General features: G+C 46.4%; 2 protein-coding genes across 4 annotated transcripts; one reads left to right on the top strand and one right to left on the bottom strand.

The window, feature by feature from the left end:
• Positions 1 to 4019: 4019 nt before the first annotated feature.
• On the bottom strand, positions 4020 to 4591 carry LOC116745837 (ferritin light chain-like). The gene has a single exon (XM_032616909.1). It carries the CDS (start codon positions 4476 to 4478, stop codon positions 4020 to 4022), a length of 459 nt encoding a protein of 152 aa, XP_032472800.1. The 5' UTR covers positions 4479 to 4591.
• Positions 4592 to 9577: 4986 nt separating this feature from the next.
• ZNF287 (zinc finger protein 287) lies at positions 9578 to 21341 on the top strand. Of its 3 annotated transcripts, none has more exons than XM_032616906.1 (6): positions 9578 to 9826; positions 10668 to 11267; positions 11938 to 12038; positions 13894 to 14020; positions 14464 to 14550; positions 18936 to 21341. In XM_032616906.1, the coding sequence occupies exons 2-6, from the start codon at positions 10865 to 10867 to the stop codon at positions 20498 to 20500; spliced, it is 2283 nt and encodes a 760-aa protein (XP_032472797.1). In that variant the 5' UTR covers positions 9578 to 9826; positions 10668 to 10864; the 3' UTR covers positions 20501 to 21341. The 3 variants fall into 3 exon arrangements, with proteins under 3 accessions (XP_032472797.1, XP_032472799.1, XP_032472798.1); XM_032616908.1 differs by having other exon boundaries at positions 9580 to 9604; XM_032616907.1 differs by having other exon boundaries at positions 9608 to 11267.
• The last annotated feature ends 699 nt before the right edge of the window (positions 21342 to 22040 follow it).

Genomic DNA, 22040 nt, shown 5'->3' with positions numbered 1-22040 from the left:
CCACCATCTTTCCTCTGTGAAGCTGTTTCCAAACGTTTAGAAATCCTCTTCAACTCTTTCTAGGAGCCCTTTGATACTCTCAGTATAGGTGAGGGGCTTAACAATCCCCTAACAGTTTCTCAGCCACTACTTTTTTTTTTTTTTCCAATTCTGCCTGGTGGCCTGCCTCACAGCTCACTTCAGGTATCTGATATCTGCTGTCTTAGATTCTTAGCAGAAACCCCCATTTTAACATTTGTGGCACTTAAGCAATGGAAGGGAAGGATGGGGGTGGGTGTGGGGACAGCCTTCTCATCTGCATAAGATTGGGGTTGCCCAGGGGTCCCGCCAGCCACACTGCTCTGGGTCGGCTCTCCCAGGGTCCTAACTTGTCCACCGCCTCCAACTGTCTCCCACCTGTCCCTGTGCGGTCAGCACGCCAGGGCCGGCTCCCTTCCCCTGCCTCCAGACTCGAGCTCTGGTCGAGGGGGTGTGGACACGTTCTCTTAGGGCGCCTCCTGCCAGGACAGAGGGCGCTGTCCAGACCTCGGTGCTGAAGCACCTCGGTTCTCTCCGCCCTTGAAGGAAGTGGAGATGATCTCGGAGACGTAACAGTGAGTGGTGGCATGAAGGGAGATCTTAATTCCCGGCCCAGGAATTGAACCTGGGGAGCCTGGATGGAAACCAGGAATCCCAGCCAGCACACCCCCTGGCTCTTGCCCCCCGTGAAAAACGCATTTCTCACGGAGGCAAAACTGTAAAAACAGGTACAAAGTTTATTATTAGAGACATAGCACAACAACAAGTGGGAGAGCTCACAGAGAAATGATTTGTTTAGTTAAGACAGAAGCAAGGCAGAGATGCACGCCGGAGAGAAAGGGTGTGGGCATCCCCCCAATGAGGAGGAACGCAGTGAACAGGCGGGTAAGTCACTTACATAGGGCAGGTTTTCCGGGTCTCTTTACCTCTGGCCAATTATCTGGTTTCTTTTTCCACACCTGCCCTGCCCTAAGACCCTCCCCAACATGCGTGTGCAACTTTTTTTCAAGAAGGATTACAGCCCAGAGACATATGGGACGGCCTTAGCATCACCTATTATGGGGTGGTGCCCCTTCCTTTTTGACCCCCAAGGAGCCTTTCTACGCATGTGCAATGTTTCCCTTGCCCCAAGGATGGGAAATGTATGACCTCTTGATCTTTTAACAGGGTTCAGTCCCACTCCGTCCCTGCCATAAAAATGTCCACTGTCTGGTTATTTACCCTATTTCTCTTACTGGTTTTTATATCGAGGTGCAGATCTCGAAATTTAGACAGGAGTCTGGTCATAAATATGTAGTTCTGGAGTCCGTGTGTCTCTTGCTTCAGGAAATGTAAGCAGGGGGCTGGTAATGAATGTCCTGATGGAGCCCATCTTCTTCTCACCCCAGGAGGTGTGAACAGGAGGCCAGTTGTAAATGTCTAGCCTGGAGCCCATCTGTCTCCTGCCTCAGAGCCTCAGCCTGCAGCAGCCTCCTTGTCCCCGCGGCCCGCCCTCCAGACCCGGCCACGCGGGCTCAATAATCCACGGCCTCAGAGCTTCCGACCATGTACCACCAGGCCTTTGAACCATCAGCATCTCCGCAGGAGGTCCAGTCTTCCCTAAGGAGGCCTGGAGAGGGCCGGTGGCTTGGCAGAGACTCGCAGGTGAGAACGGGAGGAAATCCCAGTCCAATTCCCCAGAACAGGTAGGAAGGCATGCACCCTGGACGTTTTCACCACCGGCTCAGGCCTTTCCTGTGAGTTGTGAATAGGGGGCTGGCCCCACGGGAGCTCCTCCCACTTTCTAGGGACACAACCCTTTCCACAGGCCTCAAGAAAATCCCTAAATTCCTCACAGGCACATTCCATGCAGTAAAGACACCTCCACATCTAGTCTGGGTGACTCCCAGCTGCGTGGACATTCACACCCCTTGTCCCCAAGCCCAGGCAGGGAGATGCAGGCAGGCATCCCTAATGAAGGGCATCCTTGGGGGAGTAGATGGCAAGGTTGCCCTGGAAGCTTTGCAAAATCTGATAGCAGTGATGTTGGGGAGCACGAAGAAGGGGCAGCGGCCAGTTCAGAAAAGAAGGGCCGATGCGAACCCAGAATGAGCAGCCAGGTGGGCTCTGGTGGCCACTACCCAGGCTCCACTGGACTCACCAGCTCCACAGCCCAGGACCTCCCACCTCCTTAAGCAGTGTAAGGGATCAGTGTGGAACCAGGTAAGAGAGGTAGACCAGGTCATGTTCAAGGGAAAGGAGTTTGAGAGGGCATCCCAGGGATCCTGCACCTGGCCCTCAGGAACCTGGGCAAGGGTCCTGTCCTGGCAGCCCTGGAGTTTCGCGGGGGGGCCTTGCCCAGCTCCAACTACTGCTAGTGGCTCTCCAGTTGGAGGCTCCGCCTGGTGTACACGGCGGTGCTTCGCAGGCCTCAGGACTGTTGAAGCATCCCAAGATGTTTGGTAAGATAGAGTATCTACTGACTGCTGATGGGTGTAGCCAGACCCATGCAGCCTGCAGCTTTCTTTATCCAGCAGACCAGCTGGGATGGGAAGAGGCACTTCAGGAGTCCTAAGTAAGGGAGGCTGACACTAGCATTAAACGGGCTGAAAGCTAATTGAAGTCTTCACCTCATCTATGGGGACCATGTTCAGGACGCATAGGGGTATACAAGGGGGCACGTCCTTTGTGGAAAAACACCTGATCTTCATCCATTTCCAGATGGTTATTTAAAATATATGATTTTTTTACACCCTAACATAGAACACATTGATGGTACATTGAACAACGTTTTTAAATTTAATTTTTTTGTGTGTTTTTCCCCCTAGCTTCACTGAGGTATAATTGACAAATCATTTGGCAAATTTTTAAACAGCAATTTTAGTTACATGCTTGGCCATCATTCCTCCGCAATATAATAGCTCTGAATAATCATAAAATTTAAATAAAATTAACATACAGTAATAACTCCCTCACGGTTTTGTTTCATTTTCCTTGGTTTATGAGAGTCTTACTCTTAGGGTTTAGTTGTTAGGGTAATGGGAACATGGGCAGAATATCTAGAATTGTATTCAATATTGTGATTTAGCTGATGAAAGCAGTAGGAGCTCATAGGTGAAGACAGACGAGAAATGCTCATTCTGACACCGGGTAGCATTCAGTCTGCTTTGCAGAATTCTTCACTCCCAAATGCAGACAATGGCCCTTGGAATCTCTGATCATATATTCTTTGATGTGTTGTCTTCTTGTGATCACTACACTTGAGAAGAAACATCGTGGCAGCTGGATAAGATTTTGTCTTTCCTTTTATGCGGAGTCAACCAGGACAGATGTGGATGTATTTTCCTTCCACAGCTCAGAACCATGTTGCAGAAAGACATCGTTGAGACTAACAGGGAGACTGCCCACCTGAAACACAGGTATGGGATTTTGACATTTTTTTTCAGGGTGTTTGAAAATTTTAAGGCTAACTTGTTTAGTATCTAGTAAAGGGCTTTGTTTTGTAATTTTTATTCAAGTCATTCTGTCTGTATTCAGGAGAACTGGAAATAATTTTTTAGATGACAAGGCTACAAGAGAAATGCTGGATTAACAAACTAAATCCAGAAAGACACCTCCCCACCCTTCAAGTGGCTGGGAGACTTTGTGAAGAGCACCACTTTCTTTCCTGGGAAAAATCCACAAGAATTGCTCTCTGGTCCAATGAGCATTATTGTTATGCTGGAAACAAGCCCAAGGATTTACTACAGAGAAAATTGTCTCACAGTGGTGACCAGACACCAGACTGGCTCTTTGGGCCTGTCCCCTGGGAGCTGTGGAGAGTGCCCCCTGTCCTAACAGTGAAAACAGCCCCACGCACAACCTGCTGGGCTCAGGGTTACTCTATTTTTTTTTTTTGCTGCAAAAAGCTTTACTGTTTCCCTTTGGTCCAAGACTTGGGAGAGGGCTCCAGGGCAGTTACCAAGCTGCCCAGTGGCTGCAGAGAGAGGAGCTCCTCAAAGGCCGCTGGGCTCCAGAGCCTCCTAGTGCTGCTTGAGTCTGAGCCTTTGGAAGAGATACTGGCTTAGCCCAGCCTGGGGACCAGCCAGCCTGTGGAGGTTAGTCAGGTGGTCACCCACCTCCTTGACGAGTTTCACCTGCTCACCTAGGAAGTGGCTCTCCAGGAAGTCACAGAGGTGGAGATCTGCGCGGGTGGGACCCAGGGCATGTAGATCCAAAAGGGCCTGGTTTGGGTTCTCCATGAGAATGGTGGCTTCCATAGCATCCTGGGTTTTACCCCACTCATCTCGAGATGGCTTCTGCACGTCCTGGAAGAGGGCGAGGCAGCCGCACTGGTTTTGCATTTTCAAGACACGCTCTATGCCCTCGCACTTCTCCTTGGCCAATTCGCAGAAAAAGTGGCCTATGCCCTCCAGAGGCACCTCATTGCGGTCGAAATAGAAGCCCAGAGAGAGGTAGGTGTAGGAGGCCCGCAGATGCATGTTGACCAGGCGGTTGACAGTGGCTTCTATCTCGATGGAATAATTCTGACAAATCTGGGAGCTCGTGGTTGATTCGGTAATAAGGAGTTAAGCTCAAATATGGTGTTGGTTGGTCCCAGTGGCCAAGGATAGCTTGAGTGGCTGATTCTGAAGATTGCAACTGGAAAAAATGTTGGGGGGTGGTCGGAAGCTGGAGCAAGGGGCGTCCCTGTGTCTGTTCCATCCAAACACTGTTGAAGCAAGAGACAGATCTGCGGGGACCACCGAGCGCACAACTCAGGGTTACTCTTTATGAAGGGACTTGAGTAAGTGTGCCTCCCGGCTTTCAGTAAACTGTTTGAAAGGTTCTTTTTCCTTTATTTGAAAAGTCTAACACAGATGTTTTACGAAGTGGGCTGTCTACCCAGAATAATGAAGAAAAGTTTCTTAATTAGTCTTTGGGGATAAACAGTCACGATGGGGTCCTTCAAGAGAGAAAACTGAAATTAATGAACAATTATTTAAGATTGTCACTGGGTCGTGAGAAATTGCCAAACATGTCAATTATATCAAGTGAAAATGAGATAAAGTAAGAAGCATATTTTTTAAATGTTATTGATGACCTTGCTTCCAGTAAAGCCAGGAGAGTAGACATATAAGTTTTCCTTTGGTATAAACTAGACAGGATGTTTAACACCCCTACTTTCCAATTTTTCAATGTTTTCAAGTAGTTTAACGTTACAGGGAAAGCGAAACATTAAAAAATGTATAAAAGCACGTCCAGGGGAGCGCTTGTTTCCCCTCCCACTTCCAGCTCATATTGGGCTCGAAGGGACCAAGATTCTATCCGTTCCTTCACCCCCGTCTGCGTTTCTTTCTCTGAATTTTATAAAATACTCCCTCACATGGGCTTCCCTGGTGGCGCAGTGGTTGAGAGTCCGCCTGCCGATGCAGGGGACACGGGATCGTGGCCCGGTCCGGGAAGATCCCACATGCCGCGGAGCGGCTGGGCCGGTGAGCCATGGCCGCTGAGCCTGCGCGTCCGGAGCCTGTGCTCCGCAACGGGAGAGGCCACAACAGTGAGAGGCCCGCGTACCGCAAAAAAAACAAAAACAAAACAAAAAAAACCCCACAAAACTCCCTCACGTTATGAGTACGACGTTCAAACGCCTCAATGAGCGCTATTATTGTAAAATAGGTCCTGGTACCATGAGAAAGTAAAGAACGAAATACACAGGGGAATTCTAGAAAAACGAAAGCCTCTGCATAAGAAGCCCGGAAGCGCATTCTAAGCTTTTTCCTCCTGGTGGACCAGACGCCCCATCCGCGGCCGGAACACGCATGCGCTCCAGGAGGGTCAGAAAGGGCGGGGTTCGCGCGCCCTCTTGTGGCCAGAGGGGGGCAGCGCACAGAGGCCGGCCGCCTGCTGAATCACTGGAATTGAATTTTCAGTTTCATCTAAATTACCTAAATTTGTGGGCGTACATTGTTCATCGCACTCTCTTATAATACTTTTCATTTATGTAAAGTCCTCAGCAATGTCTCCACTTTCCATTCTAATTTGATTATATTGCGGTTTTCCTCTGTCTTGGTCAGTAAAAGTAAAGGTTAACCTCAACCTCCGGATCAACCAAGCCTTTATCCCACTGGCTTGTATACACTGAGCACCACCCTGTCGAGACGCCTTGTTGTCCTCATCGCTCTCAGAAGGTAAAGCACTCCCTCCACTCTCCCACCCCCCTTCCACTCTGGCCTTACTGCTCACTGAGGACGACTTGTCTCTGAGGTTCAGTAAGCAGAGTTCTGCAATGAACCCCTACCGTCGGCCCCACAGAGCTTCTCAGTGATGCTGGTGAACCCTCCTACCAGCACATTCTGTATCTCAACGGAGGGTCTTCCTGGCCTTCCAAAGAAGCAGAGCTTGTACATTTTCCAGCCCTACACCCTCTGCCTGCTCTGGATTGCCCACTTCTCTGAGCCTACCAATTCTGGCATCTCTGCTCAGCAAAGAGCCATCTATTTCTCCAAGCCACCAAAAGCCCTTCTTGCAGTGTGTTCGCACCACCTCCTGGCATCCTCAGCAGAGCGTGTAAACACTTATCACAGAAGTGTGCTCCTTTCCAATAAACTCTCCAGCACTCAGTTATGTGTTCTACACTCCGTGGTCCAGCATCCTCGGGATCCAGACCCGTACTCTCCGGGTTCCTACAGACACAGATTGGCCAGGCCCACAGCAACTGAATCTTCCTCCCTTATCAAACCCAGCATTTCCCTGGTCGACTTTTGTAGTGACTGGACCCTAGTTATTGGTCTAGTTATCAGGAGGGGAGGACAGAGTAGACCGCACCGGTTTTATCACAAAGTAGAGGCCTTGTCTACATCATCTTCAAACAAGACTGGGAGGCGTGGGTCACATTTGCAGGCCCAGAAGGACTGGTGTTTAAAGGTGTTTGCCCACATCAACCTGAATGTCCCCAGCCCAAGTCTCAGGGTTTCCTCCTTTCCACACAAGGTCCTGACCTTGACATAGTAAACTTTCTGGGATTGAGAATTCAACTTATCTGCAGTTATGCTACTCTTACATTTTTGCCATCAGGCTTCAAGAAGCCCTCTGATGTTCACACTTTCCCTTTACTTGGTGATTAACCACCCTCCACCTGTCCTTGTCGATGGCTCCCAGTAATAGCCACTCAATTCCACAGTCTGGAAAATTGCGACCTCCCCCAAACTCCTAAAGATCTAAGATGCAGCACCCACTAGTGGTTCCCTCCCATCAATATCCCATCCTGGTTCAACACCAGGGACAGTTTTAATGATTGTGCCACTATAGCCTGACATGTGCTATCAGTAGTCCATCAATCACAAGTGATAGGGTCCTCATTGACGGCAAGCCGACGAGTGATCTCTCACCCAAATCCCATCTTAGAGTCTGCCTTCCTAGGATCACGGCTGGTACCATTTGTCATAGGGTAAGATTCCATGGAAGCAGATTCTGAGATGGAAATCGTGTGCAGAGGTGTTATTGGATAGCGTTCTCTAGAAAAATACCTATTAAAAAGTGATACCTGGAGGCAAGAGTGGGCGGAGGAAAAAAGTTGAACTGCTGTACAATTGCAACAGAGGCCTCATTTGATTCTACAGGGAATTCAAACTAGGATGGCCCTTTAGAGAGACTGCAAGTTGAGGCAAGGGGGCAAGGTCTTGAACCCCTGCAGCGAGCACCACTGGAAGTGGAGTGCCCCTGGGGAGGACGTGTGACCTGAGAGGGGCAGCTCCCTTCAGCCAGGACAATTCCCAGGGAGGTATTCCCACACTGGCAGCTGGAGGAATGGGCGCCCCAGCCCTGAAGGGGGACCCTGGCAGCCCATTACAATGTGCCCTATCAGGTGTACTAAAGTTTCCAGGTTCAGTTGTTGATTTCTCTCTGCAGTTATATCAGTTATTGTTTGGTATCTTTTGAGGCATTATTTTTACAGATATATATTTATGATGGATATATCTTCTCTATCAAGTTTTATAACTTTTATAAGTAGATGTCATGCTTATCTTTTCCTAATGATTTTTTAAGATTCTATTTTGTCAGACATTAGGCTTATGACTTGCATCAGTCAGGGTTCAGCCAGAGAAGCAGAACCAGTAGGTCATACATACTAGGAGGTTTTTATTTTTTTTTATTTTTTTATTTTTTGCAAGGAATTGGCTTACTCGATTGTGGAGGCTGACTAGGCAAGTTCAAAATCTGTAGGGCAGTCTGTCAGGAAGGGCAGGCTAGAAGCTTTGGTCCAGAGTTTCTTCTTCATCTAGGAAGCCTCAATTCTGCTTTGAAGGCCTTTCAACTGATTCATTCAGACCCACCCAACTTATTTCAGATAATCTCCTTTACTTAATTCATCTGAGTTTATGGGCTTTAGACACACCTAAAAAATACCTTTACAACACCACCTAGGTTAGGGTTTGATTAAACAGTGGGAGACTTAGCCTTGCCAAGTTGACACATCAAAGATCATCAAACTACCCAACTTTCTTGTTGTCCAAATTTGCCTGGTGTGGTTAATATTAAGACTCTCTGACACTCCATCATGAGATGGGGTCTACATCAGACCCCACTTGATTCTGCACAGACTTGTGACTGCTTTGACCAAGAGTACAATGGAAGTGATGCTTTGTGACTTCCGAGGTTATATCATAGTCAGCTTTGGAGCTTCTCTCTTGTTCACTAGAACACCTGCTCTTGAAGCCCAGAGCAGCCATCTCAGCTGCCGGCTGAGTCCTTCATGCCGAAAAGGCCACATATAGGCACTCTGGTCATATCCAGGCTGAGCTCATCTTTGAGCCATCTCAGCCAGAAGAGGAGGCATGTGAGTAAAGAAGACATCTTGGAAGTGGACCCTCCCTGCCATCAAATCATCTCAACTGAGGTTCCAGACACAGTGGAGCAGAGAAAAGCCACACCCACTGTTCCCCTTCCAGACTCCTGACCCACAGGAGGAAGCATAATAAAATGCTTGTTCTTCAACTCCATTAAAGAGTTTTGCCAACATTATCTAATGTTGGTTTGCCAACACAGCATTAGATAATGGGACCCCCTGAATGTTTTTCTATCCTTTTATTTTCAAGCATTTTATGTAGGCTGTGAGTCTTTCATAAACAACACGACGCTGTATGTTGTTTTTTTTTCCGATCTGAGAGTCTCAGAATCAGATTCCTGCGGAGGGACTCGGAGCCTTTACGGGTGAATGGTTATGAGCAGTAAAGCCCAAACAAGCACTTCGGGTCTTTCTGCCTTAAGACCCACATCTTCCCTGTCCATCCTTCCTCCGTGAACTCTGCCACCAGGTTTTCTCTGGTTGATTAGCGCGGGGCTCCAACCGCCCCCCGCCCAATCCGCATTCCCTTCCCCCAGGTGCTGTAGCTCCCCGACCTCCCTCCCAGTCGTCTACCAGACCTGACTCTGCTCCGGCAAACTTTAAAGTTCCCTCAGAACCTCTGCGGCTAACAAGCAAGTCCCAGCAATGGGCGGAGGAGGTTGCCATGGAGACGGGTCCAGGGTCCGCAGCTCCGGCAGGGAGGGCCGGGCGCGGCTTCCGATTGGCTCCGAGGGTGCGCGGCGTCCTTCCTGCGCACATGCGCGGTGGCGCCGAGGCGAGGTCAGAGTGGAGTCGGGGCGCGGTGGGTTCCGGGCCGGGCTTCCCAGGACCGGCTGCACCGGCGGCTCCAGCCGAGGCGCCGTTCTCTACGGGACGGACGCGGCGGGGCCGAGGCCCCTCCGCAGCGCGGGACCGAGCCCGCCACGCAGGCGCCGCGCCCGCCGCCATTGTTGCCAGGGGCTTCTCGGGCCGCTCGGCTGCGCGTCCCCGGTCCGGCCACAGGTCAGGATGCGGGCGGCCTGCGGGGTCGGGGCTGCGGGGCAGGGGCTGCAGGGCAGTCCCCGCGCAGCGGCCCGCGAGCCTCAGACTGCGGAGTTAGGGGGACCTCGCGGGGTGGGGAGGCGAGGAGTGCCTCTGCCCTGTAGGCCTGATGCGCAGCCGGCTTTGGGGGATACGACGGGTTGAGGGGGCTCAGAGCTGGAGCCCGTGGACAAGTGGTGTCGGTTCTCCTCCAGGTCAGGCCTGCAGTGAGGTTTTCTGCGGGAATCCTGGTTTCAAATGTATTCCTTAGGAATTGTGTCCTGTAGAAGCTCTTCACGGGCTTCAGGTTACACCAGTCTGCTTCTTTCCCGTGCCCAGCCCTCTGGTAGTGCAGGGCTGGAACAGTCTGGCATTGATACGCAGAGCGGGTAAACGGCTCGCCCTTTTTCCCTGACCGTTCCCTTGGGAACCTTGAGCTCTTTAAGGAGAAGTTCTCCTCCCAGTTTTTTCTAAATAACAGATATACTGTTTTTTTAGAGGCACTTCAGTCATTACAGGTTCTGTAACATCAGTGACTATAATACTGAAGCTTTTGTTTTTCTGTAAAAAATGTTTGTTTCAACAAGTTAGAAGTTTGATCTGTCTTTTTGCTTTGCTTCTATCACCACCCTTTTATGGCAGTCCCAACCCGTGCCCAGGGCAGGTTGCATCTATTTTACAAGTCTTAAGGATATCAGGGAGGTAGAGTACGGTAGACTCTCAGTGTTTATTTGTACACTGTGGGTCGCCTGCCTATTACTGTTTGTGCGTGTGGCAGAGACCACCAGGAATACTTGACCTTGTGTCTGTTCTTGTGTTTCAGAGTCTCTTAGCCACCCCTACAAGTTCTGGGCTCAGAGTTTGTAAGGAAGACTGCTAACTCTACCTTGCCTCTGTCCTGCCCCTGGCCGCAGCAGCCCTTGGTAAATGCCTTTGTGGTTCTAGCATGCGACTTCAAGCATTCGGCTCACTCCTGGAGAAATAAAGGCTGTTGCCAGGTTGACTCTCCTGTGTGTAGCCATGTTCTCCCCGAGCAAGAGGACGACCAGTTCGTCACGTGCCCAAGTCCTTCTAATGTGGAAGCCGGACAAGGCTCAGAGTGGACCCCGCAGTACTGAGAAGGAAACCCTCGCCTCAAGACTCCTGCGTGACACTGAGACCTGTCGGCAGAATTTTAGGAATTTTCCATACCCAGACCTGGCTGGTCCTCGAAAGGCATTGAATCAGCTCCGAGAGCTCTGCCTTAAGTGGCTGAGACCCGAGATTCACTCAAAGGAACAAATCCTGGAGCTGCTGGTCCTGGAGCAATTCCTGAGCATCCTGCCTGGGGAGGTTAGGACTTGGGTGAAGTCCCAGTACCCGAAGAGCAGCGAGGAAGTGGTGACTCTGGTGGAGGATTTGACTCAGATTCTAGAGGAAGAAGGTAAGACTTGTAAGGGCAGAGAGAGGAGGAGTCCTGGGTGGTCCGAGAAGACAGCCATCACGTCAGAGAGCAGCCCTTTGAGGTGATTAGGAAAACGGAGGCCAGGAAGTGAGCGAGAACAGGCTTCACTGAGCCCCGTCCCACCTGGCATTCCTCTTCCAACTGCTCGGAACCCAACACACGTTCTGTAAACCCAGAGGACGTATCATAAACAGTGGCCAGACACAACCAAATTACCCCTATGTGCGCCCTCAGGAAGTTTCCCTGCAGAGGTTTGAACCATTCTGCCAATAAATCATTTGCTTTGTGAATTGGGTTTTATGGTAACATACTTCCAAATATGTAGAGAAGTGTCCAGAGAATATTTCTTTACTAAGTAAAAAGACAGCTCACAAAATCTCTATCACGCAAGGGTTTAGTAGAAAACTGTGAATTTGGTACATATTCTGAAGCATCCCAGAGCAGACTTCGTTTTTGAAGCCTGCTCAAAAACAGGACAAGTTTCAGGATAAGTCATTGCCCCTTCTCTCTGGTTCTGTGAAGCAGGGGCTTTGTTTTCGGTTTCCTTCTGATTCCTCGCTTTAAGAAAATGTAGGCTTCTATTGGTGAAGAGTTTCCTAGGCTATTCAAACAGGGCTGATCTCCACCACGGTCTCTTTCTCTTCGCTAGCTGTTCCTCAGAGCTCCACCCTTTCCCAGGAGACCCCAGAGGAAGACCCCAAAGGAAGACAAGCTTTCCAGGCAGGGTGGCTCAATGACTTCGTGACCAAAGTGAGTGTCAGTTTCTTCTGTGATTTTAAAATGCCTTCCTAGTGTGTGAGGACATTTTCTAACCTGGCCCTCTACCTTCTGTGACCCCAGAGGTCCTATGAAGGACCTAAGCCTCAGGTTTTCTCCTTAAGTCACCGTGGCCTGTTAAGGTAGGTGAATGCCTTGTATAGGAAATGGGATCCATTGCTTCCCGTGATATCCCTTTCCTCACTTTTTTACTTTAAAGCAGTGGTAGTGCATAGAGGTTAAGGGATTCACCTCCACAGCCACATGGATCTAGATTTGCTTCCTGGTTCTGCCACTGAACCTGTGATTTGGGGCAAGACACTTAACCACTCATAACCTGAGTTACTAAGCTCTAATGAATATTCCTCTTAGATTGTGACAATTAAATATTATGAGACCTGTTAGCCTGGATTACAGTAAGTGATCAAGAAGATCACAGGAAGATTAAACAATAGTTATTATTTTTCTTTGTTAACAAGTAATTAAAGGCCATGTATTGTTTGATGTTACTGTTTATTACGAGTCTGTGTTATTTTAAGGAAGAGCAGCTCAGGCCATCTTAAGAGAAAGGTTTACTGTAAAATATACATGGTCTGAAATTGGTAACCAGAGTAAATTATTATTTGTAGATAATATGAATGTTTACAAAAAAACCTAAGAAAATCAAGGGAAAAACTGTTAGAAACAATAATAGAGAATTTGAGTAAAGTGACCATGACAGAAAATGGCATACAAAAATTTATCACTTTCTTAAATATACATAAAAATCAGAGAGATGCTAAAATGAAATAAAAGGTTCCATTGCCAGTATTACCCCCACATTTAAAATAACTACGACTAAGCGTAGTATAAGCTTTGCAGTCCTGTGTTATTCTGTAGACATGAAAGAAGCCTTGAATACTGTAAGACTGCCAGCTCTCCCTAAATTAATCACTTACATGTGATTTGAAAAATCCCAGTACAGTTTTTTAAAGAAACTTACAGAGTTTATTTGAAAAACATGTGGGAGTAAGCAAAGGAAGGAAGAGCAGAGGGATGCTAACTTTACCAGACTGTGAAATGTATCTACAGGTACAGTAGTTCAGTGTGGTTATTGGTACCAGTTTTATTTTAGAAAGGAAGAAGGGGGACTTCCCTGGTGGTCCAGTGGATAAGAATCTGCCTTCCAATGCAGGGGATGCGGTTTCCATCCCTGGTTGGGGAACTAAGATCCCACATGCTGTGGGGCAGCTAAGCCCACATACTGCAACTACAGAGCCTACGCGCTCTGGAGCCCAAACAGCACAACCAGAGAGTCCACATGTCGCAACTACTGAATCCTTGTGCCACAACTAGAGAGAAGCCCGCACGCCACAACGAAGAGCCCACGCACTGCAACGAAAGATCTGCATGCCACAACTAAGACCCAGCGCAGCCAAAAGTAGATACATAGAGAGATAGAGAGATAGATAGATAGATAGGAGGGAAGGAGGAAGGGCTCTGCATTCCATCATAGAGCACAGAAAATATCTTAAAATGTCAAACTGTAACACATTTAATTTATTTGTAAGGCAATGCTTGAAAGTCAAACCATTCTCTCTGTGTCATCAATGTTTAAATCCTTTTATTCTTTAAGATGGAGCCACCAACGCATGCACTGAAACTGATGTATTCTACTTTGTTTTCAGACTTCCCCTCAGGCCATTCAGGTCTGCTTATCCATACATTGGGTAAAGGTATTGACTAGGTAATTTTTAGGGTCCTACCAGCGCTCAAGACTCTGGTTTCCCCCACCACACACACACCTGTGCTGTCGCTGTCCCCTTCCTACTAGTTCCTGAACAAAGTTAAGTCACGTTTGATGTTTCAGGAATCCATGACATTCACAGATGTGGCCGTGGACATCACCCGGGAGGACTGGGAGCTCATGCGTCCTGTGCAGAAGGAACTGTACAAGACGGTGACGCTGCAGAACTACTGGAACATGGTTTCTCTGGGTGAGCGTCGTCCGCGCCCGGCCCTCCTCCCTGCATACACACCCGAGTCTTTCTCCCCTCAGCTGTTAAAAATGGTCGGGCCTAGAGGTGAGCGTGCTTGTCCGTTCAGGCACAGAAATGGCAAAGTTCTGCTCCCTTTTCCCAAATGAAAGGTTTCTAAGTGAAAGGTCATCAGAAGGTACGATGCACAGCCTCCCAGGGCCACCACCCGACGCCACGCCCTGCCCAGTGCCTCCTTCCCCGTGATCTCTAGGCGTGCATCCTCCAGCGTGCAGGAAATTTTTGTCCCAGCTCCGAAAAGGACAGTGACCTCATTCATGAGGTCATGTCCGTGAACCATTCTTTTCCTGTAGAGATCTGTCCTCATGGGTAAGAAGTCAGGTAGTAAAACTTAAACAACTGTTTATCTCCAGGGTAAAACTCACTCTGTTCCTCCTGAACAGGACTTACAGTGTACAGACCAACCGTGATTCCCATATTGGAAGAACCATGGATGGTGATAAAAGAAATTTTAGAAGGCCCTAGTCCAGGTGAGAGAACCATCAGCCAATGAGATTCTTTGTGCTTAAGAGCCTGTACTGTCCTAAGTATGATGAGATGTGTTTTCGCATGTGGCCAAGTCACTTGGCACAAAGACATCCCAGCCTGTTGAGAACACTGGGCTGCTTGGCGTTGCTTCCTTACAGAGGCCGTCTTCGGAAGAGATTTTCCAGGTGTCATTTTTACACGCTGCCAACCCACCCCCAACCCCCCTCTTATTTTGTGCTTCTCCATGACCCCTGGGTTCCCTCCGTTAGAGTTTTGTCTGGGGCTTTCCGTGTGTTCCCTCCCTCTATCTTCAAGCATGCATGAATGTCCCCTAAAATCTTAAATTTCAAACCTTCTCAACTTCTTTTTGAGTTTCTTTTATTCTGTTTATTGACAAAACCCTGTAGCCCCCTGCCTCCACTCTCCTCATTCCTTTCTTTTTTATGTTCTAATTATTGAAAAAGATAACATGTTTGCAAGATCAGAAATTGTAAAAATATATAAAGCCAGATCTATGCAGACAGAAGTCCCCACCTGTTTGCCATTCACCTGGTTCCTGCATCTGTGTTGTCACCTGTGGCTCGACACCTAGAGGTCACGTGACTGTTCTATTCCCTGATGACCTTCCAGTGAAGGTTCTTAGCATCCGCTGTGGATCCTTGCTTTATTACATTGCTGGTTGCAAAATGGTGATTTTCTAATTCCACCATCTCTTCTAAATGATTAATCTGTAAGGAATACCTATACCTCCCACCCCGTTTTTATGTGTATATGTCACTATTAGTGGAATTTTTAAAAATTCAATGTATTGTTAGTCCATTAATTCCAGTGGTGGGGCGGTATTTGTTTTTGTTGCTCAGTTGTCCCAAATTTCAGCAATGGGAGCCTTTCAGATCAAGTCCTTTTGAGACGTCCCCATTAGTCTTTGAGCATTTCCTTGCTTTCTGGCAGAAAATGGTCTGTGGGCTCACTTCATGCCTACCTTAGACCTGGAATTTCTCTAAGGAACAGTGGTTCATCTTAGTGGGGATTAGTGATGAGAGGCCAGGATCTGGGCAGTGAGTGCGCTCACTACTCTGGGTACCATTGCTTCTAGATCTGTTCAGTAGATAGAGCTGTGAAGTGTGTGTGTGTGTGTGTGTGTGTGTGTGTGTGTGTGTGTGTGTTTGTAGGGGTTTTTTTTTTGTTTTTTTTTTTGTTTTTCTTCCTGTGGTACGCGGGCCTCTCACTGTTGTGGCCTCTCCCATTGCGGAGCACAGGCTCCGGATGCGCAGGCTCAGCGGCCATGGCTCATGGGCCCAGCCGCTCCGTGGCATGTGGGACCTTCCTGGACCGGGGCACGAACCTGTGTCCCCTGCATCGGCAGGCAGACTCCCAACCACTGCGCCACCAGAGAAGCCATGTTTGTAGGTTTTTTGAATCCTGAGTTCATACTGGTGACTTGAATTCAAATCTAGCACCACAAGGGCAGTCTATCTTGTACCTCCCCATATCTGTTTTCTACTTCCTTTCCCACAGAATGAGTCATCTGGTTCCCAATATCAGTATATCTGCTCATTTGCTCTGTCATATAATAACACAAAAATGGTTTCAGAAGTATATCATTATCTCTCAGATAACAGACTGCTCAGGTAACGTTCAAAATTCCTTCATGTCCTTAGAATATATTCCACTAAAGATATAGAGGATACTGGTTTCAAAGTTAACTTGAATTCTTCCTTTCTGGTTATCTTAACAGTTTGATACACAGTTAAACTTGTTTGATTACATTTGTGTTCAAGTTTAGTATTTTCTTGTTTCTTTTTTATTTTATTTTACATTTTTGAGTATGTAAAAACATTAACGCAGTTCAAAAGTCAAAACTATAAAAAAAAAAAAAAAAGTCAAAACTATAGAAAGGTGTACACTCCCATCCCTTCTGCCCTGTTCCCGTCCACTTCCTGTAGGTTACAGGGCTCACTTATCTCTCGTTTATCCTTCCTATCTTTCTCTTTGAAGAGATAAATCATAAATATAGTCTTATCTCTCCTTTTGTATACAAAAGAAATACACTGTACTCTTTTGCATTTTGCTTTCCTATTCCCTTTTTTTGGTTTTTTTTTAATTTCAGCCACTGCCTTCTAGTATGTCTACCAGTATTGATGCTGGAATCTAGCATTAACAGCAAATTAAACAATAATGACAATATAATACTCTACTTTAGAGTGAATTGCTTAACTTTTTTAAAAAGTTAACTTTATCTGGTCATCTGGTATTTTGAGGGTCCTACTACTTGAAAAGCTAGTTCTTCTCATAATTTATGGCCTATTTGCTTTAGTTGGCAGAATGACCCAAAATATACAGTGAATTCTTTAGGGAGAGAGTTCAGCACACTCTCAACACTGAGAAAACCCATGGCAAGATGGAGCTAGGCCTTTGCTGGAGTCAGGACCATCTTCTGGGAGGTGCTGCTCATCTGGGACCACTTGAGGTTTTTTGGTGATTCAGGTTGAATTAAGGCTGTAAACCCACAAGAGGGGCAGTTTATGATTATGTATTTTGGGGGGAGATTTTGCTCCCACCAAAGAGCACAAAACTGAGAAAGGCAAGGTCCTCTTTTCCTTCTGTAGAAGTGAGGTGTTTGGGTTTTGTTTGTTTTTCTAGCCTGTCCTTATACAGGGTGTAGCACAGAGTGTGCAGACTCCTGCCAGCTGCCCCAGGTTGGCTGCAGGCTTTGTCTTCTGGCCCCCGAGCCCCTTGCACCCTCAAGGGGAAGCTGAAGGTCGTCAGCAGGATGGAGGAGTGTCTCAGGAAGCCAGCTTCAACTTTTGCTAACTTCTGGTCTTCCTGCTGTCACTTGATTTTTGGCTTTGAGGATTTCACTTTCTTATCAGGTCAGAGACGTATAAGCTGAACCTTTGGTTAGGGCATCTCATCAGTCATACCTGAGGGAATGGAAACTTTGATGATTCACAAATTGAGCAGTAGTGTTGGCTTTCGATGGCCGTTCCTGTCTCAGAACTTTATGGTCTTTACATCATACAGGACCCAGCCATTCTTTCAGGTTCAGCCCAAACCAGATCTGCACTAAAACTGTTGCTTCATTACCTGGTCAACACTGATCTCTTCTGCTAGAAATATTACACCACTGTTTGATATTTAACACTTCTAATCGGTCCTTTCCAGTTAGTTATATACACATGTTTAAGCCCTGCTTAATGATCTTAATTTCTGAATTACCAGTAAACTGGGTTAAAAATGTGTGCTTTTCTGAAGGAAATGTAAAAGAAGCATAAGCCATTTCCAGAGTTTGCATCTGAGTTGGAAATACAAGAAACACACAAAACTGTGAAATAATAATATAAAGCCAAGTTCTGCCATGGGCCCAATATTTTATTAGGTTGGACCATATGAAACTGCTGATATTCAGCCAGGTTGACCTACAAAAAAGGCAGTTTCATATGATGCAACCTAATCTGTACTTTAGGATTCTAAGAAGGAGAGAAACATGAGCTGGGCCATAAGCATCTTTTTCAGTAGGTGGAGAAGGTGTCATAAGAGAAGGCTGGAGTCTGGAATTAGTGGCACCTTTAGAAGATTATAAGGACATAGTTCTAAGTTATGTGGATAACTTTGAACTTTAAGCTGAATATGAGTTGTGATAGAGGAGGGAGTACAGTAGAAAAGGCTAGATTATTTGGGGTCTCAGTACTGAGTGGAGGTATTTTAACTTTTCTTTCTTTAACTTTTGTCCTTTAAGCCGCTGATCCTGAAACTTCAGTGTGATTCAAACCTTTTGGAGGGCTCAGCCTCACCCCCGTTTTCTGACTCAGTATGTCTGGGAGGGGCCCAGTCACTTGACATATTTCAGGTGACAGTGATGCTCACGCCACTGGTCTGGGGATTGTACCCCTGAGAACCATGGCTTCAGGCTGTAAGAGTTACTAGACGTATTAAAACACGGAACACACACCATGAAACTGCCTCCAGAATATTACGTACAGTGTGCAGGGTAGATTGGAAGGAGGAGTGGTGACAGTCAGCTTGCTTTATGACCCATTATGTAAATTACAGCTTATATGATTATAAATGTTTGTGTAACAAAATTCATCCCAGATTGTCCCACAGTTTATCATCTGTTTTTACTTCTTAGCTCTGTCGCCTGACCTAACCTATTCTATTAACTCCACACCTGTGTTGAGTAGGGAGGAGCCTCTCCTTCTTCAACAATTTACTCCTGTTTTCTGCCCTTTTATTCTCCTTTCCCAAGCATTAAGGACCATGTTATGAGGTTGTCAGAGCCATAGTCTTTTTAGGCATTTTATTTATGTTCATTATTTTGTTTCTGCTTTGGCAGTTTCCTTTCTCCAAATAGAGGAAGACTTTTTATGTACTTTTTAAATTTCAGAATGGGAAACAGAAGCCCAAGAGTGTACTCCAGTGGAAAATGTTTCTAAACTCACAAAGGATGGAACCAAGACCATCAAGCTGGAAGAACCCTATGACTATGATGACAGATTGGAGGGGCAAGCAACAGAGGCCTTCAGGAGAATTCCCACCAATGAGAGAGATTTCAGTTTGAAGTCAGTCCTTTCAGAAGAAGATGATCGTACAGAAGACTATAAATATGATATATATAGAAGTAATTTTGAAAAGCATTCAAACCTAATGATACAGTTTGATACCCAATCAGATGATAAAACTTCTGTGTACGACGAAAGCAAGGCCACCTTCGGTCACGTCTCTTATGGTATTGTACACAGGAAGATATATCCCGGAGAGAAGCCTTATAAGTGTAATGTGTGTGGGAAGAAGTTCAGAAAGTACCCATCCCTCATCAAACACCAAAGTAGCCATGCCAAAGAGAAGTCTTATGAATGTGAAGAATGTGGGAAAGAGTTTAGACACGTCTCATCCCTCATTGCACATCAGAGGATGCACACTGGAGAGAAGCCCTACGAATGCCACCAGTGCGGGAAAGCTTTCAGCCAACGCGCACACCTCACCATCCACCAGCGGATCCACACGGGAGAGAAACCCTACAAGTGCGACGACTGTGGGAAAGACTTCAGCCAGCGCGCACACCTCACTATCCACCAGAGGACACACACGGGAGAGAAACCCTACAAGTGCTTGGAGTGTGGCAAAACCTTCAGCCACAGTTCATCGCTGATTAATCACCAGAGAGTTCATACTGGAGAAAAACCTTACATATGCAACGAGTGTGGGAAAACGTTCAGCCAGAGCACACACCTCCTTCAGCATCAAAAGATACACACAGGAAAGAAACCATATAAATGCAATGAGTGTTGGAAAGTGTTCAGTCAGAGCACTTACCTTATCCGACATCAGAGGATTCATTCTGGAGAGAAGTGTTATAAATGCAACGAATGTGGAAAAGCCTTTGCTCACTCCTCCACTCTTATTCAGCATCAGACCACTCACACTGGAGAGAAATCCTATATATGCAATATATGTGGGAAAGCCTTCAGCCAGAGTGCAAACCTTACCCAACATCACAGAACACATACCGGAGAGAAACCCTATAAGTGCAGTGTGTGTGGGAAAGCCTTCAGCCAGAGTGTACACCTTACTCAGCACCAGAGGATTCACAATGGAGAAAAACCCTTTAAATGCAATATATGTGGGAAAGCATATAGACAGGGTGCAAATCTTACTCAGCATCAAAGGATCCATACCGGAGAGAAACCCTATAAATGCAATGAATGTGGGAAAGCGTTTATTTATTCATCATCACTTAATCAGCATCAGAGAACTCATACTGGAGAAAGACCCTATAAGTGTAACGAATGTGACAAAGATTTTAGCCAGAGAACATGCCTTATTCAGCACCAGAGAATTCACACAGGAGAGAAGCCCTATGCATGCCGTATATGTGGTAAAACCTTCACCCAGAGTACAAACCTCATTCAGCATCAGCGTGTTCATACAGGTGCCAAACATCGTAATTAATGCATATGGGAGACTTCATTTAGGTTTTAAAACTTAACCATTTAAAATTCTATTTTGTATTCTGTGTTAGAAACATTATTCAAGAGAAGTGCAATATGGGTTAGATTATCATTCAGCAGAAGTATCAGAATTAGTGATGTGGATATAACCTATTTAAATGTACTGTGAAATTTAAGAAGGAAACATTCACTTCTTAACCTTTGATACCAGTTTAATTCATTCCAGAAATAAACCCTAGGAAAGTAAGAGTACTCAAAATCCTGTAACTCATCAACTCTTACCATGTTTCAAGTACTTCTTAAGGAGGCCTTACGAATGTAACTTGGGAAAGCTTCCATCCAGTAGAGCTTTCACACCAGAGAGTAATCCTGGGGTAACAGAAAAAAAGCTGCTTTCAGGCCTTTAGTTCTTCTCAGCTTTGAAGCCTTAAATATGTAAAGGTCCCTTCCCCCTTTTTATTTCCCTTTTCCTATTATGCCATAACTGCCATGTGGAGCCAGTAGGTTTGCAAAAAAAAAAAAAAAAACAAAGTTGAAAGTATCTTAACAATTTCTATGTGACCACAGTTTAATTACGCTTTAAATACTGAAACATTAAAGAAAGAGAAGCTTAATAAAAGATGATCTGTTAGGAGAAGCTAATGTGTCTATAATCCTTAGACGTGTACAAATTTACAGGCAAAGATTAAACCCTCAAGCTTAATATTTAAGACATATTAGACTTAGTTTCACTAGCTTTTGACAACTGTCATCCAGAAGGAAAAAAATAATACTTTTTTGTGTGTGTGTGGTACGCGGGCCTCTCACTGCTGTGGCCTCTCCCGTTGCGGAGCACAGGCTCCGGACGCACAGGCTCAGCGGCCATGGCTCACAGGCCCAGCCGCTCCGCGGCATGTGGGATCTTCCTGGACCGGGGCACGAACCCGTGTCCCCTGCATCGGCAGAGGGACTCTCAACCACTGCACCACCAGGGAAGCCCAAGAATACTTTTTTTTTTTCCACCTGACTCCAAAATTCATACCTTAAAGTTCCCCTGTGACTTAACTGTAGAAAGTCTGTTTCTTCCTTTGAAACACGTTTCTTGAGTGCCTGCTGTGCTCAGGGCCCAAACTTCCTAACTGGATTCTTCCAGGGCTTAAATGCCAAAAACCACAGCTGGTTTAAGCAATAGAAAGCTTTCTAAAGTAATGAAAGATAAAGTCAAGGACATGATGTTAACCAGTACGTCCTGGAATGAACCTAAGAAACCTGCTAAAATGGGTTGCCAGATGCAGCCCCATTATCTTAAGGAAGTAATGAAAGCAGCTATTTAAATAGTATGAGGAAAAAACAAGTAGTGGAAAATAGGTTTGAGTTCAGTGCAGAAAGTGGGTTGGGGGAAAAAATTGAAGACGTAAGGGTGAGGAAAGATAATACAGAGGCAACTGTTATAACTGAAGTGTTGCTGGACTTGGTTTACCTAAGAAAATGAATGACTACTTGAATTAAAAAGCAAAATTCAGCCTGTTTATAAGAAGAAACTGAAACTGAAATGACTGATT

This window comes from Phocoena sinus, chromosome 20, assembly GCF_008692025.1.
Source record: "Phocoena sinus isolate mPhoSin1 chromosome 20, mPhoSin1.pri, whole genome shotgun sequence".
NCBI lineage: Eukaryota > Metazoa > Chordata > Mammalia > Artiodactyla > Phocoenidae > Phocoena > Phocoena sinus.
This window is presented reverse-complemented; position numbering and strand designations above follow the sequence as displayed.